Genomic DNA, 11,997 nt, shown 5'->3' on the forward strand with positions numbered 1-11,997 from the left:
CTGATGTTTCCTGTCCATGGTACAGCTCTAAATAAGGGTCCGTTTGGCTCAAGTTTTCTAGTGATCACCCTTAACAATCACAATCACTGCTTCCTGAACTTGATACAGTGGCTTTGCTGGACCTCTCCCCTGGGTTCAGAGTTCAATAAGTGTAAATACTAGTCAGTTCTTCAAAGCAGTCCTGAGACCAGTACATGAGAATTATGCCTGTGAATATGAAAATACTGAAGTAAGCCTTCATCCCGTGATTCATTGTGTCCTTCCTCAATACAAACTTTATTGACATTCAAATAAATGGCTATTCAATGCCAATTTACAAAACATAAAAATTCACAAATATCTTTATAAAAGGATCATCTTTCAATCAACTTTAAACTTAACTTTCAATTTTATCATTCATCAATAAATTTCTGTATCAAGATAGACTTGAGCTTCTTTTTTAAAGTAGTAATATTTAGAATAGATTTTAAAAAGTGTCTAAAGAGTTCCAAATCTTAGTTGCTCTGTATAAGAATGTACGTTGGCCACTTGCTGTTCATTATTTATTGATGTGAAGATCTTCTTTATTCCTTGTTGTGTAATTGTGAGTATCCTTTCTTTTAATTAACTTTGAGCACAGGTACTGTGGTGTATGGTGGCCCATGAGGGCCATAGAGTTTTTATATCTTTCCTTTTCTTTTTTCTTTTTAAACCTGATCAAGAGTTCTATGTTACTACAGAATAATGCAACATTATTTTCAATAGTGACATATGTTTTGTGTTAATGTTTCCTTGTTGCCCTTTCCTTGCATTGATAAAGCAGTTCTTAGTCATGATAATATGTGGCTGTCAAGTGAAATAAAAAAATTACAATGCTGGTATAAATACACAAGATAAGAGTGTTCCAGTGATTCTAAAAGAGGCACTGGTATTGTAAAAAGTTGGAACGAAAGAATAACAAATACGAATGTTGATTTATCCAAAACAATGCAGTATGCGCATCTCGGAAGAGTTTGAAGAATAGGCGATCGGATGTTATATCCAAAAGCCCTTAGCACTCCCTTAAGCATGGTTGAGGGCTGAAGGAGAAACCTTTTTGATTCTAAATCCCAGACGTGAACGGTCGACATTTCCTAAGGAGAAATACTTTGCAAAAGCGACGACATTAGGGCTCAGCATTACCCACCATCTGATTACAATACACTGTCTAACTACAATCAGGGCAAGAGAAATTCTTTTTCTGTCATCACCGACAATCTTGGTAGCTATTCGCAACGAAAATGATTCTGATCAAAGGCTTAGCACAGACGCTGCCATAGTTAATGACTTCTCGATTTGAGACATTCATTTCCCCAGCAACCATCCCAAGGAGAAGATAAAGTTTCTCTTTTTAAAAAAAAGAATTACTGCTTAGTTAGACAAATCAATTTAAGGGAGAAGCGAGGCCGCAGTTCTGAGAGCGCTCGCCTCTCACCAATGTGGCCTGGGTTCAATTCCCGAACCTAACGTCTCACGTAGGTTGACTTTATTGTTGGTTCTCGTCCTTGCTCCGAAGGTTTTATCTCCGGGACAAGAGAAATCTATTTATTCTCTTACTCGTGGAAGCCAAGAGGAAATGGGCTCCTCATTTCCACTGTTTTTGAGGAGGAAGGAAAACCAGAGAACACAGGTAATTGGAACTTTCTATAGATTTTACTGATGTTACGCAGTTACACCACAGATTTTCATGATATTTAGAACTTTATTTTCTTCCATTCTATTTATTTTCTCTTTCGTCCACTGTTCGCATTCACATTTTATAAACTCTCAAATTACTAAAGGTATATTTACTAACTCGAGGAAAATTATGAACACCTGCGCTGCAACCCTTTCATTAAGGCGATGAAAAAAAAAATGTTAACAAGAAAGTCTTATTCAAACATTGTTCAGTGTCCACACAAGATATCCGATAAGGACTTAATTAGTTTCAAGTCATTAGTTTTCAAGTCAAATTAAAAATGTATGTTCACTGTCAATCAATCGAAGTCCGCTTAGGTCAGTACTCTCTTTTTACCCAGTTTGATAAACAATACGTATGATGCACGATCCTCGCAGTAGAGAGCGCTAATTATGCAATAACGAAAATCAGACCTGAAAAAATTCAGGCTTGTATGGGATTCGAACCACTGACCTCTGCCATGCTAGTGCAGCGCTCTACCAATTGAGCTGACAAGCCAACTGGGAGCAGGCCGTTAAGTTGATTCGTAGTAAACCCGTGATGATAAATCAGATATGATGAATATATGAAGTTCATACAGGCCTAATTTTTTTTTTCAGGTCTGATTTTCGCTATTGCATAAATAGCGCTCTCTACTGCGAGGATCATGCATCATACGTATCTATAACCGCAGTTCAAATTATATGAACTTCATATATTCATCGTATTTGATAAACAATGAAGCTGATTTGCATTTAGGTGGATGAAGTTCCAGTCATGAAAGTAACACCGTGTATTTCGAAGGGGCCAACCATGAGAAACACTTGGAGGAAACCTTTTCTTTTATTTCCTAGTTTATCTTGCTAACGCATTAAAAACTGAAATTGATGATGTTCCTTTTTCAATAATGCTGTCTCAGAATCCAGACCGATAGGATTTCGAAAATGATCTTGAAATGAAGACAATTTAAACGAGAAACTTGGGTTGAATTTCAACTTCAAATTTGAAGCATGATACCCAGCATGGTGGAGTTTGGAATTTATTTGGCAGCCACGAAACTCCCTCTTTCCACCGCTGTTAGCAACAAATGCACTGGCAGATCAAAAATAATAATAATAAAAAAAAAAACTCGTAAATCTATTTTGCAAGTTTCCTCGGTTTGATAAACCGTTCACTTCAATGTCAACTTCTCACTAACCGAGAACTAAAAAAGTGTTTTCAAACAACGACGAAATTGTACATCTCTGATGTTTTGCAGTAGGGGTATAATAGGATGCAGACCTTTTTGCAAATTAACACAGTGCAGGTGTTTGCTTCTTTCCAGAATTTCCGTTCAACTGTTGTTAAATTGTCATTTTCCATTTAGCCATCATCTGTCCCTTCCGGGTGGCAGGTTACCCATTTGCATTAGCTTTTTAATCACTTGTGCAAAACTCTACGGCAGCCCATTTCTCTCAAGTTACAATTTAGAACGACCACTTTCAATGCGGAGTAAAAAGTAACATGGCGGGCTTTTAAATTGAAAAGTCTCAAAAGGGAGAACAATAGAGAGAAAAAAACATTTATTTTTTATGGACTTTAATCAGCTAAAACAATGGTTTTTAAATTTTCACAGTGTAAATGTTTTCTCGGTCAGTTAAGTTGCCTCCTCCAGTGCCTCTTCTCGAGTAAAAACTAAAAGCTTTTAAAATTCCATTCAAGGCTTTTTAGAAATTAGTAGTCCTTGTGTAACTGATATTTATATATTGATTCCCTATACTAAGCTGTTTTCCCGGCGGTTTCAATTTGGGTTCATGAAGGCACCAGAACTTTCTTCATTATATTACGACGTACAGGTGAAGTATAGCGTTACCTGTTGTTCCTTTTCATTTACAGTCACCATATCATTTTCCACACATCTGTCGGTCCTTCGGACAACTAATTTCGAGTCTTGATAATAATATCTTTACTCTGTCTCACTGTGCCTTGGCTTAACTTTTATTCAATTGTGACTCTAACTCAGTAATTAAGACGATTTGAAGCACTTTGAATATCAGTAAGGTATGTTAGATATATCTCATGATATCCTTTGCAAATTCTATCTTTGACGAGATGAGGAAAACCGAGTCAGTATGGATAGCCTAATGTGATGGATATAGCCTTTACTAAGTCTGTGGTTAAATATCGGAATTTAAATGTTTGCTTGCATTTTTTGATTTGTATGAATTCTTATTTCACATCCCTTGTTTAAAGCTTGTTTTTTCCTTCCTCTCTTCCACTTTCATGAAAAAACGAAAAATAGCATCTTTCTTGGTTTGATTCCTGAGACCAAATTCATTTACTCGCTTAGGGCCTGAGTGCTTTGGGTTGACAAAATTTTTTTTTCTCCAGCAAACATCTCGACAAAATTTGTTTCCGCCAAATTTCAGTGACATGGAGGTACAATTTGAGCAATATTAAGACCTAGGGATTCAGCTAAAAATAAACTTGGGAGCCATAATAGTTGTACTCTGAGTGCCCTCGGTACTGAATGTATGCAGCATCCCGGGGTACGAATCTTCCATCTTCACCGTTTGATTACCGTGTAAAAATTAAATATTTTGGGCGGCCTTTAGCCTGAAAGACTCGCATATAAAAAGTAAGATAATTTTCTTGATTGACGTAGTCCTTCAAATCGTGGCTTGTAAATTGAAATGTCTGGCAGATTTTCACGCTGCCAAAAAGTTGTCCTGCCTCGAGGCTGGACGAAGGCGCCTTTGAAGTTCGGTAAGGCTTCACAAAATTTGTAGGATAAAAAAATAACCGAGCGCACTAATCTCACTGACCTGAAGACAGATCTCTTCACAAAATAAACAAAAATTTGTTTAGTGCGCCTGGGCCCTTAACCTGTTTACACACATGACATTTGCGATAATGCTGATCAGTAGCAGTACGTAGAACGCGGGTCACGTATGGACCCTATTAGGACAATTTTTAAAGTTGAAAAAAGAAGAATTCCATCAACGGTGAAGGCCAACTACCGACCAAATTGTTTTTGTTTTTCAAATTTGTAATTTACATTGTATCGTATCTTACAGTTCAACTACTGTAGCTCAGCTACTTCTATTGCAGCTAACATCAGAAACTTTACCTAACACCAAGAAGGGGTTCATGCCATCGTATTCGGCTTCGCAGTGCATTCCTTGGCTCATAGTCCTCATCATTGAGTGTCTGGCCATAGTCATCCTTAATATCATCACCATTGTTGTATTTGTGAAGAGGAAGCGTCAGCTGCAGCGGCGGAGTACATATTTGATCATCCATCTGGCGATAGTCGATCTTTTAGTTGGAGCAGTCTCTGGGCCGCTACAGATTGAAATCAGAATGCCGACGTTCTGTAACCTATGGACTTACAATGGGGAGCGTAGATTGTCTGTTTTTTTGAAACTGGCATTTTTAAATCTAGTCCCGCTCACTTCCCTTACAAATCTTGTTGCCATATCACTAGAAAGGCTGCACGCAACATTATTTCCATTTAGGCATCGTTTTATTGAGAAATGGGTTTATCGAGGGATAATAATTGTCATTTGGTTAACAACGATAGCTAGAGAAGCCGCTCAAATAGTGTTATATGAGATACTAGATAGCCATGAGAGGTTTGTTAACAATACCTTATACATTCCCTTTTATAGCATTTCTCTGTTTGTTATCTGTGTATCTTACATTTTCATTTTTATCAAAGTACGCTTCAGTCGTCATCCTCAATTTTATTTAGCGGCTAAAAGAGAAAGAAAAATGACGGGTTCCTCGCTTATCGTTACACTTGTATCTTTAGTTTGTTTTCTACCAGCATTGGTTTATGTAATTTTGTTTTTTGCAGCACAGATTACGATTCCTCATGTTATTGTTGTGCCTGTGCTTATACTATTCTTGGCCAACTCGCTTATAAATCCTTTAGTTTATGCTCTGCGGATACCAGGATTCAGAGTAGGCGTAGTACAGATAGCGCCTGTCGATCTGCCACTTCGAAACCTAGGGACACATTTATTCATTGATTAACCCAAGATGCGAATGAAGTTTGGTTTGATATGTTCAGGTGAAGCCCATTTGTTTTGCTGGAGACGATGTTGCTTTAAAGAAAAACTGATAGTTTAGGGGGAAATAATTAAAGTACCGGTAAAACCAGTACGATAGGTTTGCTTTTGAGTAAAAGGGACTATTCCAGTGGTGCATATTGTAATTTCTTCTGATCGTAGTTTGTTTTTATAACGGGTAAACAAACCGAAATTTTTAAAAGCTACACTGATTTGTAATGTATGGAAAATATAATCAAGCAAGTGGCGACTTTTTCTAAGATTACGTTGCATCATTTGCAAAACCTTGGAAAACTCACCCAATCCACCTCAGATTTTAATCCACTTGTGCAAGCACGGGGAAAGATCCTCTATTGATTTTATGAAATGCATTTCTCAAAAATACGCGCGAGTCTACAACTTCAGAACTGTCTCACAATAGCAGAAGAGAGCAGCTGAAGTTTGTAAACTTTTTTAATAGAATGGATCATTCCATCAGTAATTTGTTACGCCGACGACGATGTGTTTAAAATGCGATAATAATATCAACAATAATAATAATAACAGTAATAATAGTAATAATAATAACGATAATAATCTATTGTAATTAGTAATAGACCTTTATTCACTATAATCACTAAACATATGAACAAAAATTATGATAAAATGCTTAGAAATCGAAAAATGCACTAAAATGTCTGATAAAAATCAAAGAAAAGCTAGTGGATACACGCTTCGTTTACTATGGTAACAATTTAATAATGATTTTAAAGGAAACAAGTTAAAAGAAAGTAAAACCTAAATAAAAACGAAAAAAAAACAGAGATTAGGTCGGCCAGGCTTTAATATTTTCAATATGTAAACCTGATTCAATAAAGTCTAGCTGTCGTCTTCTGGATCTTGAGTGTCTTAAGCATAGGATCGCAAAGCGTATGATGGTGAAAGACATTTAAGCTTTTATCCAGGAAATTGCGCTTGAGTAACTTTCTCCCTTCTTGCTTGCGATCAGCTCCGCAAGTCTGCTGCGGTATTTAACACACTCATCTGCCATTGTCGTGAAATTAGGGGAGTTAACGTTCCTTGTTCGTTCTCCATTACCCTTTCTGTATGCTGCCTCTTCTTTTTCTCGTGCTTCTTGTAGTAAATATATTATAGTAATGATGATGATGATGATGATGATAATAATAATAATAATAATATTTATTTATATTTATCCAGGGAACCCACTCGCCTATGCAGTTATCATTGGGGCCCTGCAAAAGAAATTTTTAAAAGAATAAAAGATAAAAGCCTATCTAAAAATAAAAATTAAGATTAAGAGAAGGAAATTCAAATTGAAATGTATGGCTTATCTCAGTTTCAAGGTTGTAAGTTTGGCTTTAAAAAGAGATAATGTTTTGGTGTTTTATAATGTCATTGTCTAGATTATTCCAGTCGTAAGAAGCTCGAAAAAGATAAGTTCGTTGGCCCCAACTGGTGCGCAGGCGAGAAAGATGTAGTTTGATAAGAATGATCATTACCATCGCGCTGGATATCAGTTAAAGGTCTTTATTAAGAATTATTGTGCAAACAGACGTGCTACAATTAACATGAATAACATGAATAAAATGAATAAGGAAAAAGAAAAGGTATTAATTACTATTGAAAAGACATCTATTAATAAAAACTGATTTAAAACGGCTTGTCTGGACCTTAGGCAAAATATAATTATGAGACCTAGTTCTCAACTGCCGTGTTCTCTGGGGAGGTAAGAGATCGCTCAACGCAGTGTTGGTGGAAGAGATCCTTTGCCATAATTTCTTATCTCTATTACAACGGATATCCAAGATACTGTGTTGCTTTAAGCAGTAACCCAGTTTATAACACCTGGCAAAGAGCTTATCAATTCTACTTAAATATTTACTATAAAAAGCACACCCCCAGACCTCAATAGACCTCAATATCAGACTTCCTGTCTAAAGTTATCGGAAAAGCTGAGTGTGACATTCTTTATTTTTTCAACCAATAGTCCAGAATTTCTGCTTATTCACCCTATCTTATACCGCATTATTACCTATTTGTTTTCTTGAAAAAGTTGGCCGCTGTTTTGTTGTATTTTGATCTGTACATATCTTTACTATAGAAACGACTATACCCACCAAAAGTTGCTGTTTGTTTCATTTCAGTAACAGAATAGGTCAGATACAATGAAATATATGAAGTTCATTTATAGGATCGTGCATCACACGTAAGTAACAGAATAGTTGCTTATGAATGAAAGGGAAACATAGTTATGTTTATCTAAGTTTACTTTGCTCAGTGAGATGAATTGTTCACATCCAGTTGTTTAACGTGGGGACCTTGAGGTAAACGGTCTGCCCCAGTGAAAAAGAAAATTCTTCAAGGCACAGACTCACCTTACATGGAACAAATTATTGACCCGAACAGCTTTGATTAAAGTGAATCGCTTTTTTTGTCATAATATCCAGAGAAGAGTTGAAGTACATATATATTTTTTTCAATTAGGCGTGTTTTTAGGGTCTCTGCCTTTGGTAATTTTCCGGATAGATATAACTTCTTGCATGGACTGTGTGTACCAAATTTGTTTTTGTCTGGTGAGAAGGACAAGGCGATAGGTGTTGATGGACTAGAACAAGAAGGGTGAAAAAATGGAGTTTGCTTAGGGATACGCCTGGAGCCATTATAAAACAATGCAGCTACTTATATCCTGATAAGAAAGTCAATGTCGTCTAAAGTATGTGCTTTTGAAGTTTCGAGTCAGAATTCTGTTTGTTGCTCTCTTGTTTCTTGATCTTTTAATCAACCAAATTCATTTCAACGATATGGCATAGCCCCTTTAATAAATTCGGATATTTTTGTTTCTAATTTCGATACTAAAAGAAGATTTATTCAAAAATGGGTCTTTTATTAGCTTGTTTTCAGTTACGATTTATAGCTGTTCACTGTGAAATGAAAAAGTTGCGTATTCAAATGAAAACGGATACATGTGGACATGGCCAGAATTAAGGCTCGCTCGGTCAGTTTTTGGTTCGAAGAACAGGCGATCACCCAGCACCTATCATGGAAAAATCTGGAGCTTTGAATTCGAAAACTTTTGAAACACTGATTATTTCTATGATCTATCTGCTTGAGCAACAACCCCTCAATCATCGGGGGCGGAGAAAATACACGATCTGTGCAATTTGCAATCATGACGGTCTGCAAATAACCCATTACTAAGGGATAGTCCCACGGACGTTGTACTTCCTGTCAAAGCTGACGATAAAAGGTGATTGTGATGGTCTTGATAACGTTTTTAGAGAGTGACTAGGCGTTTTGGCTGTTTCGCTTTATTTTATACCTATTACAAGCTAATCTGTTATAGTATATGTGCCGTTGACTCGCTTAGACACTTTTCTCGCCCGCGGACCTCATGTAGTTAAGAAAAGATACATCAATGATTACACACGATTGGCGCACAAGGCTTGATTTGATTTCTAAGTTTTCTTAAGTTTGCAATTTGAAAATTATTTTGGAAAAAAATGTGTTTCTTCATCGTAGTTTTGAAAAGGCGCTTGGTTAAGACTTGTCGTATTACGGTTGAAATGTGACCAATTTTAACTAATACCTTGACTCCACAATCGATAGTGGCTCTGAGTCTTAAGGCAAACAATTAAAAGTCCACATTAGTTTTCTCCACAATTTTACTTTCTATTTTTATTTCCGCGCATTACTCCGAATTTAAAGTAGGGTCCACTTTAAAGTTTTTTTATCACCAAACTAATACTCTGGTTTCTTTTCACTTACGTTGACACTGTTCACTTATGTTGTCATTAATTTTCCTCGTCGCAAAAAGATACTCAAAATATCGAAATGTGTCTCTTTTAACTTTCACAATAACACGAGGCTATGAGCAGAATTACTTTATCAAAGAATGACTGAGATGGCATTCTCCACCGACGCTAAAATCAGTGATGAGTTGGACATATGACCTGGCTGACACGCTTGTGCATACCATGGCTGAAATTACAAGGATGAGAAAAACCTAGACTTGGAACTCTTCATCCTTCATGTAAATTCAAGCTTTAGGTATAGGATAATGCATCAGTTTTTTTTCTGAGTTTTTCTTGCTCAACAACATCGCAAAAAATGACAGAAAAGATGCAATTGAGGAGCTGAAGGAGGGTGGGAAGATCTGATAATTTGAAAGATAGCTGGCCCCCCGGTTAGCTCAATTGGTTAGAGCGCCGGATTGTGTTGTGCGGGAGGTCGAGGGTTCGAGTCCCGGCCGGACCAATACTCATGGTCTTAAAATTACTGAGAAGAATTTGCCACCTTTCTATAATATCAAGAAATAGATAGATATTCTAGTCTTCTCGGATAAGGACGAATAAACCGTAGGTACCGTCTCCCGCAGGGTTAGAGATTATTGTGTGGTGGAGGTCCTCCCCTGGGGTGGAATGGGTGGGTTTACTGGGCCCGCAGTAATTGGCGCAAGCTGTTGCGGTGTCCCTGCCTGTCGGCAAATCTAATAGATAAATAAATAAATAGATAAAATAAATAAATACCAACAACACAGGTTCACGGTGATGATGACACGCGAATCTCTGTAGGCTTTCACTGGAAAAGTGATAATGATCAAAATAAGATGACGATAATAATCGAAAAATATTCTTGGAAGTCGACTCGTTATTAGACTGTATGATACTATGAATTCTCTGTGAGATTCTGAGATCCAGGCATTTTGTGTGTTTCGGGGATATGAATTGGTGTAAAATCAAATTACCTTCACTCTCGGCTGGTAGCATTCATAACCATTTTCTTTCAGTTACTTCCATTGTAATGCAATCATTTCCCTTAATCGGCAGATGAGGTTTTTACTTCGACGCTGTACAAACTGCTACGACCACGACATGGTGGATGATGATTATTGAACAAGGAATTTGAATTGTAAGTTAAGGACAACCTAGCTACTTTGAAAGATGAAACAACGATCAAACATCTCTCACAAATTATAATGAACGAAATCACGCTCCCTTAGAATGAAAATACAGTTCCACAGGCATTTAGTTGTTCTGATTTTCCTGCTTGTGTGCAGTAGATTGAGCGCGCGATGAAAAGCCTCCTTGTGGAACTCCGCCGCCATACTTCTTTGCGGCTTCTGGACTTTGAATCCTTGACGCATCTCCTTTAGTCATCGGATTTCTGGGCTGCGCGTTTCATCCAGAGCTTTGACTTCCTTGTTTGTCCATGGTTCTCTAAATCACTCGCTTCTTAAGTCATATTCATTTGTGGCGGAAAAAAAGAAAGAAATGAGTATCATACAATGATCATTTTTACAACGAATGCCTTCGATGTTTGCATCATTCTTTAAAGTGGAAAGAATCGAGTATAAAATTTGGTGAGATGTGAATTTGAAGACACTTTGAGGACGAATCAACCTAAGAGTTGTCTAAGGAAACAGCTCTGTCAGATCAATCTTCAGATAATAAATGGCTTTGCTCATTTTTATCATAGTTGGGAGAGGAAAAACTTTCAAAAGCACGCAGGTTGAAAGATAATTCCAAATTGACCAGCATAGTTTTCTCTGAAGGGAGATAAGAAAAATTCCTACCTCTAATAATTAGACTAAAATTTTTCTCTCAGCTGTAACTCAGTCCAAATACGGCCATGTTACAGTTGTGTACTTAGTTGCCAAGCCTTTGATTTGGAGTGAGGCTGAGGGTGACTTTTTTGTGATAGAGACCAGTATTTAATTAACATAATAACAATTAACAAATGGTTAACAGCACAGCGTAAACTATTGAGTTATGGATGCACGCGGGAGGTTGCTAAGCACGAAAGAAGCGTAAGAGTTGCGCGAGGCGATAGCGACTGTAGCTTCTTGCATCAACCGGATGCAATGAAGAGGAACGTGAAGCAGGGCTGAGGAGAACAGAGCGCCCCCTACTCTTCTTTTCATGTAAGACGATAGAAACGAACAGGCTAGTTTTGGTCGATTTTATTTCTGAAATAAATCTTAATTTTACACTTAGAGTTGACGCTCTGAATACAACCTTCAAAAAGACACGATTCTTAACGACCAGCCACACTAGCGAGAAAAAAAATTAAAAAGGATGAAGATGTGCCATACTTCAGATTTATGAAAATGAAAGGTTGAAATATGACGTCTGAGTCCAAATTGCCGAATAAAGAGTGAAATAGCATAGCCACAGAATAAATTCATGACTTACGAATGAGTCGAAAGAAACAGTTCAAAAGTTTCGGTTTCTACCGACTTCTTCATGCCTCTAATTGTATTCAGCTTCATCC

General features: G+C 37.1%; 2 protein-coding genes across 3 annotated transcripts in view; one reads left to right on the forward strand and one right to left on the reverse strand.

Moving 5' to 3' along the window:
• Positions 1–11,997, reverse strand: part of LOC148716566 (uncharacterized) — a 61,570-nt gene that overhangs the window by 5,877 nt on the left and 43,696 nt on the right. The window lies entirely within an intron of this gene.
• LOC148716568 (adenosine receptor A3-like) lies at positions 3,556–7,383 on the forward strand. Of its 2 annotated transcripts, XM_088746002.1 has the most exons (3): positions 3,556–3,715; positions 4,766–5,729; positions 6,925–7,383. In XM_088746002.1, exon 2 carries the CDS (start codon positions 4,805–4,807, stop codon positions 5,690–5,692), a length of 888 nt encoding a protein of 295 aa, XP_088602128.1. In that variant the 5' UTR covers positions 3,556–3,715; positions 4,766–4,804; the 3' UTR covers positions 5,693–5,729; positions 6,925–7,383. The 2 variants fall into 2 exon arrangements, with proteins under 2 accessions (XP_088602128.1, XP_088602127.1); XM_088746001.1 differs by having other exon boundaries at positions 4,766–7,383.

Source organism: Stylophora pistillata, chromosome 14 (genome assembly GCF_964205215.1).
Source record: "Stylophora pistillata chromosome 14, jaStyPist1.2, whole genome shotgun sequence".
NCBI classification, from domain to species: Eukaryota; Metazoa; Cnidaria; class Anthozoa; order Scleractinia; family Pocilloporidae; genus Stylophora; species Stylophora pistillata.